The 27,400-nt window shown below is 22.0% G+C and overlaps 8 protein-coding genes across 8 annotated transcripts; 3 read left to right on the forward strand and 5 right to left on the reverse strand. All coding sequences in view use genetic code 6, as the record gives it.

Annotated features, from left to right (window-relative positions):
• Nucleotides 1–1,634: 1,634 nt before the first annotated feature.
• Nucleotides 1,635–4,031, reverse strand: TTHERM_00471710 (hypothetical protein; the record flags this gene model as incomplete). Its single annotated transcript, XM_001033055.3, has 1 exon — nt 1,635–4,031. The coding sequence occupies one exon, from the start codon at nt 4,029–4,031 to the stop codon at nt 1,635–1,637; it is 2,397 nt and encodes a 798-aa protein (XP_001033055.1).
• Nucleotides 4,032–6,919: 2,888 nt separating this feature from the next.
• TTHERM_000471729 (hypothetical protein) lies at nt 6,920–7,969 on the forward strand (the record flags this gene model as incomplete). The annotated part of the gene is made up of 2 exons (XM_012798712.1): nt 6,920–7,203; nt 7,432–7,969. 2 exons carry the CDS (start codon nt 6,920–6,922, stop codon nt 7,967–7,969), a joined length of 822 nt encoding a protein of 273 aa, XP_012654166.1.
• A 1,382-nt stretch (nt 7,970–9,351) lies between these two features.
• TTHERM_00471730 (nuclear cap-binding protein subunit 2) lies at nt 9,352–10,297 on the reverse strand (the record flags this gene model as incomplete). The annotated part of the gene is made up of 4 exons (XM_001033057.3): nt 9,352–9,429; nt 9,490–9,826; nt 9,901–9,954; nt 10,056–10,297. The coding sequence occupies 4 exons, from the start codon at nt 10,295–10,297 to the stop codon at nt 9,352–9,354; spliced, it is 711 nt and encodes a 236-aa protein (XP_001033057.1).
• Nucleotides 10,298–12,722: 2,425 nt separating this feature from the next.
• TTHERM_00471740 (hypothetical protein) lies at nt 12,723–13,925 on the reverse strand (the record flags this gene model as incomplete). The annotated part of the gene is made up of 2 exons (XM_001033058.1): nt 12,723–13,192; nt 13,394–13,925. The coding sequence occupies 2 exons, from the start codon at nt 13,923–13,925 to the stop codon at nt 12,723–12,725; spliced, it is 1,002 nt and encodes a 333-aa protein (XP_001033058.1).
• A 686-nt stretch (nt 13,926–14,611) lies between these two features.
• Nucleotides 14,612–16,512, reverse strand: TTHERM_00471750 (hypothetical protein; the record flags this gene model as incomplete). The annotated part of the gene is made up of 3 exons (XM_001033059.2): nt 15,244–16,512; nt 14,863–15,165; nt 14,612–14,791 (listed from the first exon to the last, which is right to left on the reverse strand). Exons 1-3 carry the CDS (start codon nt 16,444–16,446, stop codon nt 14,612–14,614), a joined length of 1,686 nt encoding a protein of 561 aa, XP_001033059.2. The 5' UTR covers nt 16,447–16,512.
• Nucleotides 16,513–16,989: 477 nt separating this feature from the next.
• On the reverse strand, nt 16,990–18,213 carry TTHERM_00471760 (zinc knuckle protein; the record flags this gene model as incomplete). The annotated part of the gene is made up of 1 exon (XM_001033060.3): nt 16,990–18,213. The coding sequence occupies exon 1, from the start codon at nt 18,046–18,048 to the stop codon at nt 16,990–16,992; it is 1,059 nt and encodes a 352-aa protein (XP_001033060.1). The 5' UTR covers nt 18,049–18,213.
• A 797-nt stretch (nt 18,214–19,010) lies between these two features.
• On the forward strand, nt 19,011–21,362 carry TTHERM_00471770 (hypothetical protein). The gene is made up of 3 exons (XM_001033061.3): nt 19,011–19,743; nt 20,035–20,246; nt 20,299–21,362. The coding sequence occupies exons 1-3, from the start codon at nt 19,084–19,086 to the stop codon at nt 21,107–21,109; spliced, it is 1,683 nt and encodes a 560-aa protein (XP_001033061.1). The 5' UTR covers nt 19,011–19,083; the 3' UTR covers nt 21,110–21,362.
• A 353-nt stretch (nt 21,363–21,715) lies between these two features.
• Nucleotides 21,716–27,338, forward strand: TTHERM_00471780 (endo-1,4-beta-xylanase xylA, putative; the record flags this gene model as incomplete). The annotated part of the gene is made up of 4 exons (XM_001033062.2): nt 21,716–22,721; nt 23,070–23,137; nt 23,230–26,941; nt 27,007–27,338. The coding sequence occupies exons 1-4, from the start codon at nt 21,902–21,904 to the stop codon at nt 27,336–27,338; spliced, it is 4,932 nt and encodes a 1,643-aa protein (XP_001033062.2). The 5' UTR covers nt 21,716–21,901.
• Nucleotides 27,339–27,400: the final 62 nt, after the last annotated feature.

A 27,400-nucleotide genomic window follows, 5' to 3' on the forward strand; every position in this document is an offset into this window, starting at 1 on the left:
AATTTTTGATATTTTAGTAATCATGTTAAAACATAAAGATCATGTCTACTTTTTGCTTTGGAAAAAGTTTGCAGTAAAATCGCCTTTATATGCTCATTTAAAATCAATATACTTTTTTAAATCGACTGGCATCATAAATTATTAGTTGTCAATTTCTTAGATAGGTTTAGCTCAAAATTATAAAATAATTAATTATAATTCAAAGATTGGGTATATTTTCCTCTTTTTCCCCATTAGTTGAATTGATAAAAGTTCATTTCTAACACTTAATAATTGAAATTTACAAGTTGATCTATTCCAAGAGAGTTTTTTTTGATATATTTGAAGTGGGATTAATACTTATAATTTTATAACAACAATTTATTACAACTTTCTTTAAAAAAAACCCCGGATCATAAGAAACAGAAGTTTTGTAAGGTGACTTTATAAGTTTATTTGAAAACATATTTTTCTAATTTTTTATTAATTTTTTTTCGTTTTTTTATCAATTTTAAAAAATATTGATAGTTAGTTAGCTTGTTAGTTAATAGTCAGATAGATAGCTTCGATCTATTCAAAAATCTTCTATTGGAAAATAAACAATTTTCTCTTTTTATAAATTTTAAAGCAAACATAAGTTTTTGAATAAAAAAATTACATTAATTAAAGAAGTTTTTAGCTAGGTTTTCGAAATAACTCCATATAGAATTTCTTAGTGTTTAAATAAAAACAAGCAATTATATAATTTTAAAACTGCTTATTGATTTCTATGAAATATTTAATGTCTTTATTTTAAATATAAAAGTCATTTTTCATCAAGAAATAATTGAAATATTTATTAAATATGAATTGTAAAAAAAATAAAATAATATCAAGATCTCTATTTTACTTTAAACTTTAATCATTAAATAAACAGCAAACTCTAAGAGAATAATAAATGCTAATTTATTAAAAAAGTATGAATTTGATTTAATGTATAATACTATTTTTTTGTTTGGAATTTTAAACGAAAGTATAGATTATATTTTCTCTAACAGAGAGAGAAAAAGAAGAAGATTACAAATATAAATATATATTGATATCTTAATACATGATCAAAATATTTTTGAAATTTTTTGAGTTTCAAGCTTATTAATTTGTATTTAATTTTCAATTTTCCCCCTTAAACTTTCTATATTTTTTAAGAATTAAATTATTAGGTAAATAAATTAAATAAATTTATTTGCTTACATAAATTTGAAAGAAATGCTTTCTTTTTACTATTTCAGATATTCTACACAAGTCAATAAAAACCTTTTTTTGTAGTCCTATAGAAATGAATAGTAAATTACATGACTTTTAGGAGAAATATAATATTTAAATTTTTTATTAATTGGATGGATCTAATAATCCTATTGAAAGTCTATGACGTGATTGAAAATAAATAATATAGAAAGTTTGAAATTAAATAAATACTTAATATATTACAAATATATTATTAAAATTGAGGTGATTTATTTAAATAATATATAATAATTTGAATTTAAATGAGTAGGGTGAGCTATTTCTAAATTTTGAGTAAATTACAATTACAAATAAAAATAAATCAAATGTAAATACTTGTTTATATAAATATAAATTATTCTACTTTCATACTGAGTTTAAAAATGATATTTTCAAATTTATTCAGTCATTTCAACTTGAACTAAATCTGAATTTTTATCAGAATTTTATTCTTGTTAACCATTTAGGTCTTGAATGTTGAGGGTAACTTCGGAGTTTATTACATCATTTTCTTCTTAGAATTATTAATCTTCGCAAGTTTATTTTTCCTTTCCACCAGATTTTTCTAATTTTCCAATAATCTTTTGGTTAAAGTTTTTTCTTTTTGTTTTTATTAAAGATATGTCTTGCTTTTAGTATAGGCTGAATATTTAACGTTAACGCTCTTTATTAGTAATTTTAGCCTCGTCCATCCACCATTCAGGGTCTTCCTAGAGGAAATCTTTGAAGTAGTTTGCATATGGAGATACAGTGAGTAATTTCAGAATAAATTCATTATTTAAGGAGTTGATACTGTAGTATTTTTCAAAGTTGTTCATAAGTTTCTTGTTATTGTAGAAATTTTTGATGAAAAATCTTCTAAATCCCTTTAGAATATTTTTGGTGTAGTTGCTTTCGTTTTACATGTCTTTTTTCTTTTACATCATCTCTTCGTATTTTTATTACTCTAGTTCTTATTCAAAAGTTATATTTTATTAGTTGCTGTTTTCCTCATGAGAAGTTTAGGCTTTATCAGTTTGATCTTCGCTTTAAGTTTTATGTTTATCAGGCTATTCCTATTGTCCGTTTCTCTTGGCAAAAGCGCTTCTTATTCCTGAATTTTATTTATCTGATTTTTGCTTTTTAAAAGTAGAGAGATAGTATTCTTTTTGGGATCTGCGTTTCTTAGATTTATTTTTACTTTTTTGGAGTGTATTGTTGCTGATTTCTGAGTTTTTTGATTGGCAAAGGGATTACTTTTCATGAGAAGCTTCTTCCTGCTCTTATCCAAGAAGACTTGCATCTTCATTCTAGTAATTCTTATTTGAAAGATTAGTTGATTACTCTTGAATTGTTTAAGAGTTAAGTTCTTCTTTCTAATCAAATGATTTTTCGTTTGTCAGAAAATCATTTTTTTAGATGGTATTTTCACTTGTTAAATCTTTTTACAATTCCTTTTCTTCTATTTTGCAATTTTGTAGAATTTAAGCATTTTCAGAATTTAATTAATTTTCTTTTGTGGTTTCATTTTCTCTAGAAACACGAGGATTAGATTGGTTTAAAATGTAGGCTTGTGATTAATCGATTTCCTTCTTTGTATTTATTAATTAATCGTTTGGTTACTATTTCAAGATTTTTAAAATTTCATCTTTTTAAATTTCTTGTTAGTTGTAAAATGAAACTTAGTGGAATGGTAAACAGTGAGAAGATTAATTTTATTGAGTAATTTAATTTACTTCTTGCTTGACGATAGGAGTAGATTAAATAGGTGATGTGTTTATCTAAGAATTTTCAAGTTTAACAAAATCAAATTAGTTAGGTAAGTATTAGTATTTTTAAATATTCTCAGCAAGCTGAATTTTCAAGAGAGCACTGTTTAAGTTGTTATTGTTTTTGTTACTATTATTTAAGTTCTTTAATATATTTAAATTATCTTATTCTTATTATATTTATTTTTATAATTATAAAATATTTTATAAATAATTTTATTAAGTAATATTGTTATGATTGTTAATAAATAGATTGTTAGAGGTATTTAAGGGAGGTAATTAATTATTAAAGTTTTAATTGAATTATTGTTACATGTTTTATAATAAGTAGCTTTATTAGTTGATATTTATATTCTTTGATAAGTCGTTTGATTAGTTTAATTAGTTATTAAAGATAGATTATTATGGTAGAGGATTTGATAAAGGAGCTTACTAAATTTAGTGTTGATTGAGAGAGTATTATTTTTATTGTAAAACTTTGCTTTAATTTTAATATTCTCGATTTAAATCAATAAATTATTAATGATTATAATTTTAATTATGAAAATTGTTACTATTTTAATTTTGTAAATTAAATTAAAGGTTTTGTTATTAAAGCAACTACTTTTACTATTAGGTTAATTAGCTTAAGAGACTGAGTTGATTTTCGCTCATTTAATTGTTATTATTTTACATCATATAGTTCATACTTCCCATTCTATTATTTGGGACAAAAGTTTATTATTGCATGTTGCTCTCTAGACTTTGTTTATTTAAGAAACTTTGTAAATTTAAATTTTCAGATAGAGGTGCATCTTTCATGAGGTTTAAATTTTATATAATTTTGCCATTAGATTATACAAAATTTTAAAATGATTAATTTTTATTATCTTCAAGGCTGAGAAGCTATTAATTATAGAAACCACCAAATCTATTTTAGATAAATTAATTGTTTTACTAGTCTCCAGAGGCCAATTTCTAAGTTTAAATGTTTTACAAGCGAAGGTCTGGTATTCTATTCATAGGAGAAGGCTAAAAGTATTAGTTGAAAGTTGTATCCATTTTCTCAGGTTTTTTATGAAGGAAGATTGGTTATTTAAAATATGTTTTTGTTGAAAGGATTATTATATGATATATTTATGAGAGTGAGTGGCTGACTGCTAAATAAGATGTTTATTAGCTTTTTGATTTGGATTTTAAAGTTTTTGATTATTAATTAATTATTATATTTCTTCAAAAGATTTTCTTCTTTGAAGCTACTTTTTTGCTTTAAATATTCAGTCTGCTCAAAAAATCAGATAGAAAAATAGTTTTGATAAGGGTTATCCTTTATTCTCATTAAATCTGATTTAATTTCTGTTTGTTTTTGATTATTTTTGATGGAAGCTAAAACTTATTTTTTCTGAATGGGAACACTTGATATTTCTATGATGAGGTATTTATTAGAGGCACTATTTAAAAAGCTAAATTTACTTACTGTAAATTAAGAAAATCAGTCTTTGTTCTTCAACATGGTAAAAAAAAGACTTAAATAGCATTCATACTTATAAATTTCATATATTTTTCGATTATTAGTAAGCCAAATAATATGAACTCACACGAAAATTTATTAAATTTTTCTATCAAAATAAGAGCAGAAATTTTCTAATTCCTCTCATCTCCCTTAAGTGTAATAAGAAAGGCACATAATCAAATGTTAAAAAAATCAACTTAAACTAAAATAAAGTTTAGAATGGATATTCTTTTTTAAAGTTTTTCTTTTTGCTGTGAATTCAGAGATTAATCGGCTTTATTATTGTAAGCTAAAAAAATATTGGATTTTCTTATTTAATAGTACAATGATTTCTGTTTGAATTGCATAAGTATTTATTATAAATCAAATTAATTATGGATAAATTTTCTCGATTTTATAAACAAGATTTCTTTTATAGGGAAAGATTATTAAATTACTGATGAAATTCTTTTCACAAGAAATAAAATATAAATTTAAATAAATTTAGCTAGCACTTAATTTCAATATGCGATGCAGGTTACATTCTAAATGCAATATCCAAAAAGCATATCGTTCGATAGGTCTAGAAATTCAACATTTATTTAGCTGCATAAAAACATTACATTCTCTTATTTTAGTAGCTTTAGGATAGTAAAAATCAAAATATTTTTTTCTTTAGTTTTTCTTTCTCAATAATAATTACAGATATTTTTATATGTTTTTGAAAAAAAGATTAATTAAACAAACTATATTTGTAAGTTTTTTGTTTATTAACAATTTTTGTGACGAATTAATTATCAGATAAATTAGTAATCAATTCATTGTTTATTACTTTCCCATTAATCAAGTGAAAATATTATTTTCTTATTAGTTCTAAATTCATTCGGTGATAAGAAATAGACCTAATCAAGATTTATTTGGTGATCACTCAATGTAAATTACCTCTAATCAATTTCTTAATATGATGAGATTACAATATTTGATATACTTTTAATTAGAATTGCCAAAACCAATTTTCCGATTGCGATTGATATGAAAAAGTATTAATAAAGTTTGATGGTATCTTAGTGTTTTAAACATACTAAATAGATGAACTATGCTATAATTCAGGAATAATATTATTTTTTTCTAAATTAATCAACATAGTAATTTAAACTTTCTTGAATTTCATGAAGATTTTCAGAAATAATTTTTTAAGCTTCAAATCACTCTAATTATTAGAAAGCTATCACTAAATATTGTCTAGAGTTCCCGCTATTAATTTGAATTTTTTGCTTGCTAGCTTTATGAGAACAAATACATTTATTATTACAAAAGTTATTGTTATATTCTTTTATTAAATCTAATACTAAAAGATAGATTTTAAAATTTTATTAAAAAATGAATAAATCAGGATTCCAAAAATTTAGTGTGAGTTCTTCTATTAGACCATTTTAAATCGATGCTCCTACAAACACACCTTTTATAGAAACGAGGAGAGGAAATATTTATTAAAAAATTGAGATTACAGAAGAATATTAGAAAGAGAGAGAAATAAGAGAAAATATAAAAAATGAGCTAAGGGAATATTTTCAAGATGATATGATTCTTAATCCCTAAAAAGTTGACAGCTTGATAAAATAAATTAGAGAGAAAAAATGGGAAAGCTTAGATGAAATAACACCAGATTTTATAATTGACATCGATAAATATGAACTACTTCCGAGGCATATCTAATTATAAAAATTAAAATAAATTTTCTCAACTCAAACTAAAGATGAAATTTAAGAAATTGAAAATTTTTTGGTCAGAAAGTATAATACATCCATTGAGAGTTTCAAGATAGAAATAAACTATAACATAGCTCCTAAAATAGGTGCATATGAGAAAAAGCTTAAATTTAAAACTCAATTAGAAAATCCATTTTCTAAAGATAAAAAGCCTTATTGGCATGAATATGATCTAGAGTATGACTTTTGTAATAATGACAGCAGCTAATCTATGAGTGAAGAAGAAGAAAATTAAGACCAAATCGAGTCCTAGTAAACTTAGCAATGCACTATTGATAATTTCTACATTCAATTTATTTTAGAAAATGGGTCTGAAAATGCTAAGAAATCTCAGGAATTATAAAACAGCTCAACAATTTAAGAATGTAGATTATTTATTTAAATATTTTGATAGATTTTTTAAATTTCTCCATTAAACATAATCACTGCTTTTGGAATTAAATAGTTTTAAACTATTTTTTTTATCTACAAAATAGGTGAAGAGAATGACTTTCTTGGTAATGCTTAAAAGAAAGGTACAAAAGTTGATATCAGACTGGATGAATAATAAAGTAAAATTAAATAGTCAAATTAAGCAAACGAAACAACAAACAAACATTCATAATAATCTGATTCTAATACATATCAAGCCAAAAAGAATAAATAAAATAATTAACAAGCTCAAATTGAGAAGACAGTGAATTTGAAGGATGATAAAATAAATAAAAAGAGAAATTTTTCTGAAATTAATAAGAAAGACTTTACTTAACAAGGAAGCAGCAACTCAACTAAAGTTTCTGATTAACATAAAGCGCAAATCGAAAAAAGTTAGTAAAATCATGAATCTAAATCAAGGCCTGCAAACAAATACAAGGATTTAAAGGAATGTGAGCTTTATTCAAACGAATAGCAGATAAAAGAAATTTTATAATTAAAATCTGATAACAAATGCTAGAGTGGAAAGTAATGTTAGTCTAATCCCCAAAAATTATAAGTAAAAGAAATTTTTTAATTAATTTTGTAAATTTTCCCTTTTCAGTAAGCTGCCTAATTTATTTTTCTCTCCCCAGAATTGCTCAAGACACTTATAAAATCTAAATACAAAATAGACAAACACTTATAAATCCTGAAATACTTAAAAACTATTAAAATATTAAACTTTTTTCAAAATAATATATAAAAAAATTATATTTTTTAGTTAACCATTTTTATTTATTATTAGTTTGCTATCACTGACATTTAAATTGAGAATAGTAACAAGAAAATTATCAAATTCATAGCTCAACCTTTTTCAAAAAGCAAATAAAATATCATTTGAAGTTAGTTGCCTATCAAAAAATTTCTAATATTAAATATTCCTTAGTGCTAATAGCTTTAAGAAGTAAAAAACTCGCATCAATAGAGATATTGAAATAGAAACTAAATCCTCCTTAATCAACTATCTGTTTCTTTAACGTATTTAGTTTGCATGTCAATCTACATATAATTATGTACATTTATTAATTAAAATTAAAAAGATTTACAAGTTGTTTATTTTACACAAAAATAAAAACACAAAAAAGAAATATAACATTATATAATTGAGTTGCATACAAATCTATTTTTTGATTATGAATAATTTTAATTAACTTTAATGCATATAAAATATCAACTTTATTCAAGATTCTAAAATTATTCATTTATATTTTTATTCTCAGATACTTTATTTTATTAAAGAATAAAAAGAATAATCTTACCTTTTTTTAAAAAAAGATAATTGATTTCTAATTAATTAAGTATTTCATATTTATTTGTAATTATACGGGGAATTTTATTATTAGCTTTTCCACCAGAAATCTAATATTTACTCAAAGTGATTAACAAACAAATTGTAATTAAATTCACACTCCTTAAGAATGTTACATGAATTGCCAAAATAGATCAAAATGTTTCAATACATCACATTTTTTATATCATTTCTTATAGAAAAAAAATTTTTTTGTTATGTTTACCAAATTAATAAATATCATATCAGACCATATCATCAGAAAAATTCAATAAAAAAAAGCAAACTTATTTTTCTTATCTAACTTTAGTAAAAGTTTAACATTTCGTCCACACAAAAGATAAAATCTTTACTTTGATCATTTAAAAAATGTAAATTAGTTGTGTATATATTTTATAATAATTAATTATTTACCAATAAACAAAATATTATAATTAGCCTTAATATTAAATCATCATTTATGACATAGTTTAAATTTTTATTTTAAGGATAAATTTTATTTTTAATTAATTTTTTAACACCTTGTTTTCAAAGCTAATAGTAAAAGAAAAATTGTACAATAGATAGATATATTTATACTCCAATTGATTTTTTAAATTAAAATATTAGTAAAGATGTCAATTTATCATTTAAAAAGTGTGACTAAATAGTAATTTTTCAAAATTACATTAACTCTATCCAATTTATTTTTGATGTAGAGAATTTTTAATTTATTCTTAAAGCTTTAATTTAGGTAAATTATCTTTTTCAAATCTAATCATCAAAAAACCCTAAAACAACAAGTAGAATTCTGACTAATGATTTTTATTTATGCAATATCATTAAATATCTAATAAACTTAATACTTCAAACTCATTTAATAATTTTAATATGATTAAATATTTATTTGCATTTTGATAAATTAAATTAAATTATTAATAATATTTAAACAATTTAATTTGTTCAGGTAGTTTATTTAAAATAGACTTTTAATAAAAATATAAAATTACATTTCTTTGTTTTTCTAAACAATTCCAAATCTGAAACAACTTTAATCTTAATATCTATTATTATTTTTTTAAATAATACCAATATTTAAAATGAAATTTAAATCATTTAAAATAAATGAAATTTAAATCATTTAGAATTAAATTGAAGTTTTATAATGAAATTTAAATTTAAGCTATTTATAAATGAAATAAAAATGAATTATTTATTTATATTTAACATGAATTTTAAATTAATTATTAAAAAATAAATTGAAATTGAATTGATTTATATTAAATTGAGGAAAATAAAAAATAGTTTAACAAAAAATATATTATTTAAATATATATAAAATTAAATATTAATTAAAACTTATTTAAATTGATTAATTATTTCAATATGCAAATAGATTCAATCATCATTTTCATCATCTTACTATTATCTCTTTTTCTTAGGATATTCTGGAGAACTTGAATTACTTCTTTCTTTCTATTGTATTATGATAAAATGATATTAATTAATTTACAATTAAAATATTTATAAATATACTTGTTCATTTCTAAATTAGTTGTAGCTCTTTTTATATCTATTTTAACTATTTTCATCAAAGTTATGATTGCCCTAATTATTATTAAACCTTCCCTTATAACCTTCTCTTTATCCTTAATTATAGTTGTTGCCCCCTCTAAAGCCACCTCTACTATTAGACCTTTCTTAAAATTGCTATTGTTAACGCTCCTTCCATTACTAATGAATATTATGACGTCCAGAGTCATTTTATTATCTGTATTAATCTCTTTTTTGATATCCATCCATACCTCTTCCAAACTATCTTCCTTCTTTAAAACCATAATCCCAATCTACTCTAATCACTCTATCATTTAGTCTAAGTTTTAATAAATTAAAATTTTTCTTAGTAACTAGTTAGATTTTTTTAAATGATAAAATTTAATAACCAACTTTGTCTATGAAATATATTCAACTGCTATTCTAGCTTCTTCGTGAGTGTGGTAACTTTTTTTAAATAACGAAATTTATATATTTATAGCTATTATATATTTTTACACATTTATTTAAACAAAATTATAAATTTTTCAAAAAATAACTTAAATTACACAACAAAACAGAATCCTGCTGATTAACCTTCTTTATTAATACCCATTATAAGATCTTTAATTTATCCTGCACGAGAGAATAATTCATAAAGTGCGCTCTCTCTTGTTTGGAAATGTAAATTTCCTACATATACAGTTGTAGTAGTTTCAAGTCTTTTTTTATAATCCTATTCGCTAAGTTCTGATTTTTTATCATAATACAAACTCTAAGGTTAAAGACTATCATACAAAAAGGATGCCATTTCTAAATTATCTATAAATCACTATTATTCTATTTAAAATATCTTTTTTAACTACTAAAATTTGAATAAAAGATACTAAAATTTTTGTCTAGATATTATATATTTATATGTAATATCAAAGGTTAATTACTTAAGTATATTGATTTGATATTTATATCATAATATTAATTAACTTTTTGATTTTAAAATTTTTGCGCTTTAATTTATAAAAAGCTGATCTTATTTAATTAGACTCAAAATAAGTGAACTTTAATTATTCTATTTGCTTAAAAAACATTTTAATTAACTCAAACTGAGTAAATTTTAATTATCCTTTTTGCATTTAAAAATCTTAAGAAGAATGATTCGACTTAATAGTAGATAAATTAAAGTTTTAAAATATTAGTAAATAAGTTGATTATTAACAATAATTATGTTAATTTTCATTTACTTTAAAGATTAGTTATTTGAAACAAAAAACTAATAAACATTTTATTTAATTTTATAAATAGTAAATTAACTTACGAAATATAACAATAATTCATTAATTAATCAATTATAATCTTTAATTATAATGATACTAATTGATAATTTTAGGAAAGAAATAGACCAATTTATAAAATTTAATAAATTATAAATATTTGAGTTATCAATTTTCTTCTTATAAGTAAATCTATATCTTAAAAAATGAAAAAGAATAAGTAGTATATAAAAAATAATAATTTTATTTACAGTTTATTTAAAAAAATTATTGCTTTATTTTTAAAAATAAACATTTTATTTAAAAGATTAAATAATAAATAAACTTAATTAAGAAAAATTAAAATTCATCTATTAATTTATTAATTATGATATTTAGTTGATATAAAATTAATTCAATATTAATAAAATAATAAACAGAAAGTAATAAATCTATTTACATGCTTAAATATAATACAAATATTTTAGTTTTTTATATCATTTTTATAAATAAATGTTAATGAATTCATTTTTATATTTAATTGATATTTATTTTATCTAATTTTTATAAATATATGATAGATCTATTTATTTATTTATTTTAAAATTTACAAAAGTATGAGGTACCGATTGACTTCTGGTCATTTAAAAAATTTTAAAGGAAAATAATTTCAAAAAAGAAATAATATTTTATTTATTATATCATGAAAATAAATGAATAAAAATCTATCGATAGTATAATTTTGCTTTAAGTAGTATTTATTATTTAAGAAATATTAAATGTTAATGTTTTACAAAATTAACAAATTTTAAAATGAATTTTATGAGTTAAAATTCAATTTTACAGTTTTATAATAGAGCATTGTATAAAAAGATAAAAAATCTAAAATAAAAAAACAAATAAAACAGTTTATTACTATCAAAAATATAATATACACATCAATACCAATAAAAGAATAGATATTAAAGTAAGTTTTTCAGAATAACATTATTTTGCACAAGATAAATAATCTTTAAATTACTGCGTAGATCCACTTACAGAGCAAAAATCTATGCAATTCTAAATAGCTTTATAAAATTACTCTTCAGGAACACTTTGATTATTACAAATAGAAGCAGTTGATTAGCATTAAGTAAATGCTTTCATATCATTTGTACATGTAGCTGATGCATTTTAACAAGCCAATAATTAATTATTACAATTATTTTTAAGGCAATTTTAAAATTACTACCTAACTTATGCCCTAGACAGAGAAATAAATAATGTAAGAGTTATAAGCAAAGCTAATATTTTCATGATAAGGATTATACTTTGATCTAAAAAACTTATATTTTAACTTGTCTCTTTATATCTATTTATCTTACTTTATGTGAATAAAAATCTCTAAGCTTTGAATTCAAGAATTAAATTTTACTTTTACTGAGTTATAAATTAAATTCATTATAAAAATATGTTGTATTATCTTATTAATACACCTGATTTTAATTCAGTCAAACTCTAAAATTTTTTTTTATTTTAATGTAGATTATTTGACTTTTTAATGGGCTAAAATTTTTTCAAAAACTAACTTTTTAAATGCTTTGAGTAAAAAAAATACTTGCTTAGAAGATTGTGGTAAAAAATATAATTTATCTTTATTTTTTAAAAGAATAAAAAATAATTTATTTTAGAAATAATTAATTATGTCAAATTTAAAGAATTTTAAAAATAATTAGTAATTTACTTTACTTATTTATCACAATACAATATTTTTATAATTTTTATTTGTATATAGAATAAAGAGATATCAATAAATATATAGATTACTCAAGAGTTTTGATTTAGACTTTATCTAATAAAGCTAAAATAATAAAATTAAAGTATTAAAAAACATTTTTTAAAATGTAAGGATAAATTAATTAATATTCATTTAATATAGAATATATTCTAAAATTTATTGTTTTTTTTCTCAAATTTTATTTATAATTTGATTTTTATTTCTCATTCTCACATATCTACTCTTTGTGATTTCCTATCAGGGAAGAATTCTGTTAAATATTTTTCATAATCTTTTTTAACAGAATCATGTTTTGTGTTTCTTTGAGAAGGGAAAAAATGACTAGAAGATTATTGTTTTCCTTTCGAACTTTACATATTTTTAGATTTTTAACTGGTTCTTCTACTGCTTCTTTCTTTTGTAAGTACTCCTGGACTTTTTAACTTTCCATCATCCTCTTCAACTTTAAGTTTATCTTTGTCAGGAAAATCAATTTACCCAGAACGTATTTTATCTGAAGGAGCAGATTACTCTTCTGGTTCTGAATCAGATGAAAAGACAGCTCCAAACTAGCTCTACTCAGATTCTGACTAAATAGTAAAGTCAAAGTCCTTATTAAATACTGATTAGAATTTAATTTGAGTTTCAGTATTTCTGTTTTAGTTTATGGTGTGGTCATCTTTGTTGATGTTATGAATATCTATTTATATTTAAAATAGTTTTGAAATAGTTATTTTTAGAATTATATTTTAAGCAAATTAAATTATAAAAACGAGTTATTTCTAAAATTAAATTAATTAGATTTATTATTTAATTATTGTGCGTTTTCTAAAGCGTTAAAAATGCAAACATATTTTTCATTTCCAAAAATAAAAAGCTAGCTTTAAGTTTAATTGTTTACTTTTTTTGTATTTTTCTTACGAGTTCTATTTACTTAGATTTTTTTGCTCATTGTAGTTAGCCTCAATTTCATCATCATCACTCATATCTTTAAGCATTTCTTGCTCATGATCTTCCTCTTCTTCGTCTTCATTTGTATTTCCATATAAATTATTTATTTTTATAGATTAAAATGGGCGCGAGTATTAACTATTAGGATTAGCCTTGATATTATTTTAACTTATTTAATTGCTATCCTACCTCATAGAGGAATCTGAACTAATAACACCTTTTTTTTAATGCTGATAATTGGAATCATCAATAGAAAAATCTTCCTCATCATCTTCATCATCATCATCCTCAAGTTCATCTTCTTCTTCATCATCTTCTTCTACATTCTCTGTCATAAATTTACTCCGTTGTATACTTTGAGATTAATTTGTGTTTTATTTCTTTCTCATCATTTCTTCTATAATTTTTTTAATCTTCTCATTTTTTTCAAATTCTTCTTCGCTTTGATGTAAACCTAAATCCCTTGCTACAGTTTAACCCATTTGATAATAACAAATAAATAAATATATTTCCTCTACTTTGAAGCAAAATTCAATATATAAATCAACTCATATATACCAAATCAAAATTTTTATAAATAAAAGAAATTAGACAGACAGACAGACTAATACTGATTCATAAATCTTTTTTATATTTTCATTTTACATTTCTAAAATATTTATTAAATTTTAAAATTCTAAAATAAACAGAAAAAATACTATTTTTAATAAGAATTTAATTACTTTATTTTTTTTAATTTAAATTACAATATGAAAATTTACTGTTAATTATGTCTAATTTTCATTATTTAAAATTGTACAAAAACACATATTTAATAAGTAGTAAGTAGGAAAAGAAGGATGAATATATACAAATAATTAAGTTAGCTAATAAATTTTAAAATTCTAAAATAAACAGAAAAAATACTATTTTTAAAAAGAATTCAGTTATTTTAATTTTTTAAAATTTAAATTGGCAATATGAAAATTTACTGTTAATTATGTCTAGTTTTCATGATTTAAAATTGTACGAAAACACATATTTAATAAGTAGTAAGTAGGAAAAGAAGGGTGGATATATACAAATAATTAAGTTAGCTAATAAATTTTAATATAAGATTTAAAATAATAATATTTATTTATTATATTAAATATAAATGAGGGAAAATTTTTTATTGAAGTCAAATTTATCACTAAATTTAAGTTTAATTTGTTTGATCTTGAAGCCATGCAAATTCATCGAAAGATTCTATTTATTTCCAGTCATGGAAGATTATTTTAGTAAGTTTTTCATAGGATTTAGACATTTTATTTTATTAATCAATTATATGCTCTTATCCCTTTTTAATCAATTCTAATCCATCAACAACCTATAAGTTTTTTATTTAAAAAATAAATATAGAAAAATATTAATAATAAAAATAAAGTAGATATTTATTACGGGTTTCATTAAAGCTTAATTCTTCTATTTTTCAATTTCTTAAATATTTAATTTTTGCTGCTCTTCAATTTTTGAGTAAATTATTTTTTGAGGAATAGATAGAGAATTTTACTGAGAGATAAGTCCTGTGATAGTTCTTTTGAGATAATTATATTCCTTACTTTACTCTAACTTCTCATCTATTCTTTTAAATTTATCATATTTTTTTAAGTACTTTTCAATCATTTGATTTATCACTCTTTACTTTGATGTTTCCCATTTATTAAATAAACACTCTTTAACTTTTTACTGCTATTCTATTATCTTTTAAAAAATTAAATATTTAAATTTCTTGATATAAATATGAAGATATTCAATAATAATAAAAATATAAAATCTTACTATACTTTTTCTTCTATTTGTAGCTATTTTGGAGAAAGACGTTTTGACAATGTTATTGAGGACGTTTAAATAATATAAAAATTCTGGACACTAAGTATATTCTTATTAAATGGTCTTTTCTGTGTTATCTATTAAATCAAAAAGTAAATGATACAACCTTAATTCTGGGTCAATTTAATTGACTGTTTCAAAGTTAATCACTGATGTAATTTGTATCTGCTTTACATACTTTGTATGCACAGTTATTGTAAAACTATCTTGTATTCTATCACCTTTATAGTTAGAAAGCTAAGGGTTAAAAATTTTATCTTCTACATCCTTATTAACTTGCCCATTTTAAAAATTTTCTTTATCTAAAATTTGATTGTTTTTTACTAATTTACGAATATCAAATTACTCCTTTTCTAAATCTCTTTCTTAGTATCCTTCATTTATTTCTGCTATACTTTTGTTAATACTTATATCTAATTTACTTTTCTAGCTTGATCTTCTGCGGTTCTATAGTTTGTATTCAAAAGGAAATTATTAATCATTTTTTGCAATCTCTTTGATAGAATTATCTGCTTTTTTAATATCCAATTTATTGTGCTCATTCAGCTTTTTTTGTTTGTTATCTTACAATAATTAAAAGCTATCTTTAACTTATCCGTCAGTGCATTGCTTAATGTTTTACTATTTATTAATGCTTTCATAATCTTTTTTATTATCTTATGTATTTTGATTAGTATTAGCCAAAGGTGCTTTTATTATGTTTACTTTAATTTGATCATTTATATTATTTTTTACCTATAAATCGTTTGAATTTGAATTATATTCTTTTGGTATCGTATTAGAATTAGCTAAATTAATTTTATTTTCCTATGACTACTACTAAGCACTAGTGCTTTAAATTTATGTATTAACTTAATTTGGATTAACTTAATTATTTTATCTTTAAAGACTTTTTCCATTTTACTAATTTAATGGTTGTTATTGCGGATCTTTATGTTAAATATTATCTGAATATATCTAAGCTATTCTTAACTTTGACCTCTCTTTCCTACCCTTAAACGGTAAAAAAGATCCTATTTCGCTTTTAGTTTATTAATTCACATTTTATTTAAATTCTTATATACCTCCTTACTAAAATTTAGTGTATTAATCCTATTTTTAATTTAACGTTTAAGAACCTATGTTGCTTTATTTCTTTAAAGAGCTTTTCATTTATTTTTATAAATAAGAATTTTTATTGACAAATTTTTGAATTTGATATTTAAAATTTCCGCTAAAAATATCTTTAATTTTAATTATGAATTAAAATTTTGAAAGTTTTATTCAATTAGCAAAGCAAAAAAAAAAAACATCTAAATTTTAGTAAGATCATAAAAAATGATTGATATTCATTTAAGATAATGTTATTTATTTATACAACAATAATAAATACCAACTAAAACTTATTCTGACTGATAGTATATCTGATTAAAATTTTTTAATTAGAGATTATTTAAAACAAGTAAGTAATTAGTAAGTAAGTATATTAATTAGTTTGTTATTAAATCAAATATGTAGAATTTGTTATGGAGAAATAAATTTATTTTGTTTTATGAGCAATGCTTTCTTTTGATATATAAATGTAAAATACAATTTAAAATATTAGTTATCAACAATAATAATTATACTTTATTTATTTTTAACTGCTTTATTTATTTCATAAATTTTTAATATGGTTTTATTTATTTTTTTACGTTTTTAATAAATTTAATTGTTTCAAAATTCAGGTTCTTCTTCATTATTGTAAGTTGTATCTTCATTTCTACTTTTATTTTTATAGTCTTTTTTACCCTTTTTATCTTCTTCGAAATCATCTTATTTTGCTTTTAAAGAATTAACTGGGTTCTTTGGACAGTTGGCTTGAGTATGATGAACATCACCACAAATAAAGCAACCACCACCTTTGTAATAAAGACCTTTATCATTTTCAGGACAATCTCTACTAATATGACCTTATTTCTAACAAACAAAGCAAAAAGCGAATTTGAGAGCGCCAGTTTTCTTCTTTTTACAATCCTTAAGAGTGTGCTCATTTGAACCACAGTTATAGCATATATTTTACTTGGCCTTGCTACTTTTAGCATTAGGACAATCAGCAACTAAATGACCAACTTCTCTACATCCTAAACATTACAAGTTAACTATCTAACGTCTCTCTTTTCTCTTATCACTTTTCTTTTTGTTTTATTCTTTTTTCTTCTTTTCAATCTTTTTTTAAATTCTCTTTTTCATATCTTGCTTTTTTTTCTTTGCTTCTTCAAAAGGATTGCGAACATATTTTTCAGGGTTTTAAAGTGCTAAAGAGATCTATTTTAATTCATAAAAGATTCTTTTTCTTTTGTTTTTATTCTCACCACCTGTTAATTGTTTTAATCTTTCTTATAAATTCATTTCTTTTTCTTTAAGTTAATCAATTGTCAAGAAAAACACTTTGTGTTTATTGCCAGATTTTTCTTCATTTTCGTCATCTTAATCATTGCTATCATCATTTTTTTATTTATTATCGCCATTTTTTAAATCATCAACTTCCTCTTCTTGAGAATTATTTTCTTCTTGATCGATTTCATCTTATTCTTAAGAGTCTACATCTTAATCTATTTCTTCGATATCTTACTATTCTTCTTCTACTTTTTATTTAGCCTCCTTCTTTTGTTTCTTCTCCAACTTGGATTTTTTTTAAGTTAAATGTTCTGGCTTAGCAGTTTTGCCTTCAGACAACTTTTCTGCTTTAACCTTTGATTTAGGAATAGATTTTGCTTTTTCTGTTGTTACCATCTCCAATAATATGTAATATATATATGATCGATTGATTAATTATCTATCTGTCTATATATTTTAATAATTTTTGTTTAATAAAATATTAAGGAATTTAATTTATCTTTAAAAATATATTTAGCCTTGAATCTACTTAAATGAATTATAAAAATCATAAATTCGATTAATAATGAAAATTGCTTATAATTCTTTAGCTTTTTATTGGTTTTAATAACTAATTCTTTCAATTCTACTTATATGCATTCTACTACTATTTAGACATATTAATATTCTTTTAAAAAATACTTTGCATAATTTATTTAAAGACTAATTTATAATTAAATAGAATAGAGAGATATCCAAAGAAATTAATATTATTAAGAACAAAATTAATTTACTTTTTTAAAAAATAATTTTAATTGAATTAAAATTTTAAAATAAATGCTATTTTCTGTTGATAAATCTTTTGGAAAATTAATTAAAAATAGAATTTTTTAGTAGTATTTTTTTATTTACATAAATATTGTGATTCTAAATAAATTCAGTGTTTATTTCATCATTTATAGATATCTATAATAATATAATTAGGTAATTTATTACTTATTACCATAAATTGTTAAAAATTAATTTAATTGAAACTATTTATTTTCTATTGAAAATAGTTCCGATTCAAGTATTTTAATTCTAAAAGGAAGAAAAAATAAAAATTGAAGATATTATCTACAAGTCTAGAGTATTTATTCATAAATAAAATCTGTAATAATCTGTAATGAATCGATTATTCTTTTTTTTTTATACATTTTTTATAACTCTAATGAGTTTAATCTATCTAATACAAAATTCAAAAAGTAATGTTAAATTTTAATCATCAAAGTAACTTAAATTTTGAGGAAAAATAAATAACAACTGCATAAAGCATAAAAAAAAACTTATGTATATGATAACTAGATAACCTTCATTAGTAATTAATTGCAAATTATTCTCAAAATTCAATCATAAATTTTAATAAATAATATAAGCATTAATAAAAACAGAAACACGCTAATTACTTTTTTAATGATAAAATAGTCATCTTTCCCTAAAACATTAAAAGTAGAGAAAATAAAATTAGAGCACATAGCTCTAGAAGATGTCTAAAACTTATTTTTAAAGCCTTTTAACTAGATTTATGTGATAGACTTAAACAGGGCTTACTTATAAACCTAGGATCAATAAATTGACTCACGCTAACCTAAAGAAGAAATAGTAGAATTTTTATCTCAAATCAATACTAAAGCAAACAATATGATCCAGAGAATTGATATGATAATAAATTTATTATTGCATTAGCAAATAAAAAAAAATCCTTTGTTAAAATAGCTTACAATATTTGGAATCAAAGGATAAAATCTTATCTAACTCTTTTAATCTTAAAATTTCTAAAAGGATGAAACCACATTTGATTAAATTAAATAAATGATAGTCAAAAATATAACAACAGAAAAGGGAGATGTAGGAAGTGCACTTTATTAATTTCTTTAAAATATTCTCCCAATTGTAAGAAGTGGGTAGGAAAATAGAAGTTTAGGAAGTGTTTTAGAAGTATTTTTCTTTATGAATGGATCAGAAATTTCCCAAGAAACAGAAACTAAATGCTTAGAAGAGCTTTCTAAGCTTAAACTTTCTACAGATAAGGTGTCAATATCATATAGAGTCAGTGATTTCTACACAAGCTAAGTAAAAATTTTAATTTACTAGCTAAATTTCCTTTTATATTATAGACTGAGCATTTTAATTGAATTCTATTTTTACTAACTGACTAATTAGCTAAATATTTTTTGCTTCATAGATTAATAAAAATGAAACTTGGTTTTATCATTTTAAATTCTTTAAATTTTTTATTTTTTTTCACAGAAAATGTAAATGATGGAATAAAAAAATATAAAAAATGGTTCAATCTATTTGTTTCTTAATACAAAAATTTAAATTTATAATATTTTTATTTTAATCATTTTACATATTTATTAGAATAGCATTAGAAAAATCTTATCTCTTTAAGCTAAAGATTTATACAGCGAAGACATTGGATAGCTTTAATATTTTAGTTGGTTAGAAGTAAACTTCATAAATCAAATGCTTGATATTATTCAAAATAAAAAGATCAATAAATATGAATCGTCTGTTAGACTTTTGAAATAATATCATGAGGAATGTACCATCAAAATAGATTCTCTCATTAAGTAGTTTTACTTTTTTAATTCCATTTTTATATAATAAAAAATGTATTTAAAGATATTTTAAGACTTGCTAAGATGTTTCTGGAGAACTCCCAATAGACGATAATAAAGCTTAAGAAAGAAAAACTTTGGTTGATAAAAATATGAAAATTCTCAAAGAAGTAAATGAATAACTTAGCTAGATATCTATTGTCCATCCTAAATTGAGTATTTAATAGATTCTCTTTAGAAAAAAAATGATTTTGAGACTTATTCATATTGGAGTTAATTTAGAAGAAGAAAAAAATAAATATTAGCATAAAGCTCAAAATTTGATGTTTGAAAAGCATGAAATGGCTAAGCAATTCAGTGAATTTTTATATGATTTAAAATCAGTCGTAGATGGAAAATTAGAAATATTTAGTGGCGAGTTATTACTTAATGATGTTACGCAGAACACTATATTTTTATTTGATTACTTGAAGTCTGATTTATAATATACAAAGAAGATTTTTGAAACTTGCCAAGAAATAAATGCAAAAATCTTCATCATGAAAAAGAATGTTGAGAAATGTAATCAAAAGGATTTAGTAGAGTCCATAGATGCCCACATTAAATAAATCTAATCAACTTAATTTAGATTATTAAGGAACATAGAAAATTCTATTGTAAGAGTGTTTATAAGTTTGTAATAGATTTTAGATTGCATGGGGTTCAAAAACATTAAAATTAATTCAAAGAAAAAGGCAGTCTTTGATGAACTAACTAACTTAGTCAGAGCTAACAGCGATTATCAATCTTATTTGCCTTCAAATTGTGAAGGAGTTTCTTTAGGAAAATCTTTCAAGATTATAATAGAATCATACTTTAAAGAATTCTTAAAATGAACAATTACTTTTAAACTATTTGTTAGTTAAAAATATGTTTAAATAATATTATAAAAAGTTCTATTAAATGTTATTTGCATAGATAAGCACTTCTATGTTTAAAATAAATTACTGCTTTTATGTAATTCATTTATAAAGTTATACAATGAGTCTTTTATGTTAAAAAGTTTTGAATTTATGTTTGAGTAAATTTATTATTGAAAACCAAAAAATAAAAATAAGAATATTCTTCCAGCGAAATGTTTATTTATTTATTTCAACTTTAATCAAAACTAATTTTCTAACTTAAAAACATTAGTGTCCATTAAAAGAAAACACATAAAAAAGTAATTTTTAAAATTTAAAAAATAATAAAAGCTAATTAATTAGAATCGCTCTCAGAATTTTTTTGCTTATTACTATGATAAGGAGATTTTAAAAGTGAGTTTAATAAATGTTTAGAAATAAAGTTAAGTGATTAAAAGAGTCTAAAAGCTAAATTTTTTTTTTTGATAAATCAAAGTGAGAGAATAATAAAATATTGTGGTAAATAATTATACACAAAGGTAACAAAAAGAGGGTATTATTAGGATAATCCTAAATAAGAAAATTAAATAAAGAAAAAGCTTTTAATTTACAAAGTAAATATTTTTATCATAATTTTACAATTTATTTTAAGCAAGTTTCAGTAAAAACTTATAAATTTAGCAATAATTACAGAAAAGTAAGCTTGAAGCTGAATTTACTAAACTATAAAATACCATCAAAGAATTATAAGGCTAATTTTAGATTTAAAAAGGCTGTAATAAAGGAATGTAAAGTAAAGAATATTATTTTTGGAAATATGACATCAGCTTAATGAACATTATTTCTGCGATATTTTGGTTTTATCTGAATGATTTTAAATTGTTTGAAAAATCGATTGAAGTGAATGCAATCTTAATTATCCATTTAATTTAATCTGTAGTTCATTTTATCCCTTATATATAAAATAAAGGAAACTCGATATAGCATTGGACTATTGTTTTATTTTTAATTATTACAACTGTTTTAGCTTTTTAGTTAAAATAATCTGTAAATCATTATGATGATGATATTGATTAGACATAATTTAATAATTAAAATATTTTGTATACTTGGTAAATACAAAGCTTGATATAGTTATTCATAGTATTAAAACTTAAATATAGAATGCTTCTAGATATGTAGAGGGTTATTGATATCCCATTTTATACTGTTATATTGATAATATTAATTTAGTAAATTCTTATAGCAGTTCTTTACACAAGTGCGATGCTAATAACAATTGCTTTAGTAGTTTATATAGGTATTTGCTATTAGTAAATTAGCTATAAAATTGAGCGAAAGATATTATTAAAGGAATTCAACTTCTACTATATAAATAAATTAGAAAAAAATGCATGTATTCAATATAATTATTCTAGTAAAAAAGTCTAAACTTAGAAGTAAAAAATTTTATAAAATTTGAATGATATTACTTAATCCACCAGTGAAAAATAAGAAGAGTTTGGTTCTTCAAACATAAGCAGTTAGTAGAAGAAATCAGGAAGCATAGTCCATAAAAGCGATATAGAAGTTAATTTAAACATAAATAAAGATAATGGAGATTTAGGTATTTATTAATTCAAAACTTTTTAATATATTCATTAATCAACAGTTTTCAAAAATTCTGCTTTCATCCTTTTTAGCTTACACTTAACAATAAGACTAACTAACTAACTAACTAACTTACTTATTTTGATTTTTATATAAAAAAAAATTTAAGAAGGGATTAAAAAGAATTCTTTTGAAATATAATGGCTTCATTATCAAAGATATCAATTAATTTAAAAGCCAAATTTTTTTTTTTTTTTAAATGTAAAAAATGATTAGATTAATAGCTTTTAAAAGATTTATAATTTGAATAATAACAAGCTTAAAAATAATTTACATTTATTTATTATTTTTATTTATTGAATAGGTTCTAAATTAAAAAATAAGTATTAAACAAATAGTAAAAGATTCAATGCTGAATCATTTAAATTTAAGGTAAAAAATATTTGGCAATTTTGTTAAAAAATAACTTTTATGGAAATTCATTTTTATATTTAATTTAATTTATAATTTTATTATGTATAAAGGATGAGGATATTAGATTCTTGCAAAATGAATTTGAACAGGCCAAAAATAAATTTAGCATAGAATATAAGAAATAGAAATCATTTTTAAATATAATTAAAGAATAGTTTTGCTATGGTAGATAAGTTATAAATAGGGATCTATACAAGAAGTACCAGAGCCTTTAAATAAATAGTGGTATTCACAGATTGAAAGGGAGTTTACACATAATTAAATTGCCAGATAACTAGGAGTATGGGATTATTTTGTTTAAGCAATCAGAATAGAGAATAGTCGATTTATATATTTAGCGCATAGAATAGGTTTAGAATCATATTACATTGATAAGTAAAGAACTTAGCTATATGACTGCTAATTCTAGTATGCCTATACCTCATTCATTAGATAAAAGTGATATTGTTATTAATTAAACTAGAACTCATTAATGTATAGTTGATCTTAATCAAGATAACGGGATAGCTAATTCTAAATCCATTTAACCAACTAAAAATTAAATTGAATCTCCAGGTACCCTAGCCTCGCATTCAAACATAGAAATGACACCTTACATACAAAAAAGATAGACAGTAAATCATTACCAAAGTTAGAGCTATTTCAATATTTATCATAACAATCACTCGTTTACTAACATCAACTGCCTAAACGATATTAATCCATGTATTAGCAAAACCATTTAAACTTAAATGCAAGGAAATTCCTTCTATGCAAAGCATTTTTCCCTTAATAAAAATTCAACAAACACAAAAAATTTAACATAAATATAACAAGTGTAGCAATAAACTCAAGATTTATGCTAAAATTGTGCAAGCAATTAGCAGTTTTCTTTGCTTTAATAGTTAATTAAATGTCGCTTTTAAATTTAAATTTTATTAAATGACTTAAGAGAATACTAACTCAGCTGCTTAGAGCTTTAATACCCTAGATATAAAAAGTATAAAACAAAGTGGATTTCACATGAAACAAAGTAGAGAGAAAATTATGAAAATGAACATTAAATTAACCAAACAGTTGTTTATCAATAATTCCAAAAAGATGTCTACTAACAACAATAATTAATTTACTTTTCAAATTTCGCTTTTTTAGATATTCAAGTCTTAGACTACATCTTTAGTAATGATATTTAATTGTAAGCAAATAACAAAAAGTGTAAAGGAGTATATGACTCCGTCGTAAATAGAATTGAAGATATTTATTAATAAAGAACTTCAATTACAAACCTTAAAATATTGTTAGATTTTTTCATTAAAATTTTATCAGTCGGTGAAAAAAACTTCAACATGTCTCTTGAATAATTTTCATACATAGACTCTGGCTTATTATAAGAGCAAGAGAAGTAGCAATTTAGATAAGTATATGGGGATTAACTAATTGAAGAAAACAGTGATAAAGTCGCCGCTAATTACTAGAAAACACAAACTACTGGGGTATTTCATTAAGCCTAATAAGGAATTTCTAATTAAACATCTCCACTAATCAGTAAAACTGAAAGAACTAATTTTTTATTTTAAGAAGAAGACTTAGAAACTTACAAAGATATGATATTGTCAATTATTTAGCAAATATTTTATCTCTACAAAGATAATTCAAGTGCTATTTCAATGCAAGTGCATAGATTTTATTCAAAGGAAGGTATTTTTAATCCTTAATTAATGTTCAGAAAGCGCTACCTAAAAGAGGTGATAAAGTCATATTTAATTTTAGAATAAAATAGATAAAATTAAAAGAATAATTAGAATTAAATAGGAAATTAGTAACTCAGTTAGCAATTTTATGGAGCTAAGAATTTAAATATCTAAAATGTCAACTAAAAGTCTCCTTAATATATAGCGTAAAAAAGAAACTCATTTCAAATGTAGCATGATAAAAAATAAAATGAAATTTAACTCCCAAGTATATCTAATATTTAGCACGCTAGTAGTAGAATCTAGCCTTATAAACAAATAAACTTTCAAAATCCTAGTTAATATAATGAATAAACTTATAATAATTAAGGTGCATTAGATACTCCTTTAAAAAACTAGTTAAATTAACAAGATAGCCAAGATATAATTGACAATATCTCATATTAGAAACAACAATAAACTTTAAATGGTGCAAATAAAAATTTATTAATAAATTAAATGTCTGTTTAAGTTTCATAAGCAATGAGTAATTCTTACTAGAACAATACTCACTAAGAAAAAAATAATGGAAACTACAATCAGAATAGTATCCAACCTTTTTTTGCCCAAATGTAATAGTAAATAACTGGAAAACACGCGTTTTAAGTGACGAGCATGAATGACATAAATTAATAGTCAATAATACAAAGTGGTATTTAGAATTAAGAAATAAAAAACAACAACACTAATAATACCTAGCAAATAGCAAATGACTAAAGCATAAATTTTAATGCAATAGGAAGCTCAAGGGAGGCTTAATAAATTGATAACTAATATATTGAAGAAATTATAGAATAAGAAAAATATAGAAAATTGAAACTTGTTAGAGTGAGTATCAAAATAGACTAGAGTATACCAAATGATGAATTGACATCGTAGATATCAAAAGAAACGAATTGCTTAACTCAAATAGAAGAATATGTTTAATATTTATCTCCTTTGCCATTATTTTATAGCAAAGAAAAGAAAGATGCAACAATTATACATACTTATAGCTTTTACATTTAAAATTATTTGTATTTAAATAACTTAATGAGTGAAAACGATAATTAAAATCAAAGATCTTTGATGAATTTAGATTAAAAGATGGATTAAAATAATAATCAAGATATTGTCAGCTTAGATGGTTAGCCTTTTGAGTAAAATCAAATAAGCTAACCTGCTTTTGAAAAAAAATAAACTTAAAATTTAAGGGAAGATAACAATTTACCCATTACCATAACCTAAGCTGTTAAAGAAGGCTAAATTAAATTAAATTAATAAACTCTTTTTTAGAGCTCTAGACAAAATTTTAATGATGAACTATTTCAAAATGCTAATAATCGTGCTTCAAATACTATAAGTTTCTAGTAAAGTCATGACAACATTGAATCAGCAACTGATAGAAAATTCTTGTAGAGCCATAATAATTTATAAATCCGAGATTAATAAATATCATTCAATGGTAAATATGGTGGAGTATAAACGCCATTCTAAGAAATTAATTAAGATTACACATAAATTGAAATTTATCCAAAAGATTATGAAAATAAAATGTATTCTAACATCAATATTAATGGGCATAATGATATAAGCAATATAGGATTCACTGATAGATAAGTGGAAGAGCCCTCAGCTGAAAGAAAACTTTCCAAAAATATGGAAAAACTTTCAGCCAAATAAGAATATAATGCAAGCTAAAACCTTTTGTTGTTGGGAGATAGATAAAAATATCACAAAAATATTTAGAATTTTGATAATTTAAATAAAAATGTTTTGTATTAACTGCATGATGAGAACGACACATGCATTTAAGAAAATATAAGAGAAAGAGAAAAATCATCCGATAACTTTGTTAACTAAGTGAGAGATTCGAAAAGCTTAATTAAAAATAATCAAGTTTAAGAAAATTAGAGCTAATGCTCAGATTTAGAGTACAATAAAGATGTTATGGATGAAAGAGATGAAAAAGAACTCTCAGTCATCATAGAGAGAAGTGAATAAAATTATTCAAATATAAATCATTATAGAAATTAGCTGAGCAAGCAAACATCTTCTAAAATTAATGATTTTCGTAATTTTAATACATTTTTTATTTTTAAATGCAATAATATTAATTATAATTTTAAATAATATTAGCTTTTCTAAATCAAAATCCTGTATATAGTTTCTTAAATTAGAAGTCTTAATTTTAAAGTTAGCTACTTCCAGAAGATCATAAATAGACTTTTTCAAATAACTTTTCTAAAAACAATTATGGCATTGAAAGTGAGAACAGGAGCATAATTCACCCTAATATTATAGGGAGTGTATCTCAATAATATATTTAATAATTAAATAGCAACATATCAAAAGAGGGTAATTTGATAAATTTTACATCACAATATTATGATAGTAAGCTAAATAAAGACGGCAACCAAATAAATTATTTTTCTCAAAACTGCGAAAGTAAATTAAAACAATCAAATTGATGAGAATATAAACAAAATTATTTCAATAAAAGAGCATTAATTATTTTAATCAATTTTTTATC

The sequence above is a fragment of the Tetrahymena thermophila genome (assembly GCF_000189635.1).
Source record: "Tetrahymena thermophila SB210 genomic scaffold scf_8254565, whole genome shotgun sequence".
Lineage (NCBI taxonomy): Eukaryota > Ciliophora > Oligohymenophorea > Hymenostomatida > Tetrahymenidae > Tetrahymena > Tetrahymena thermophila.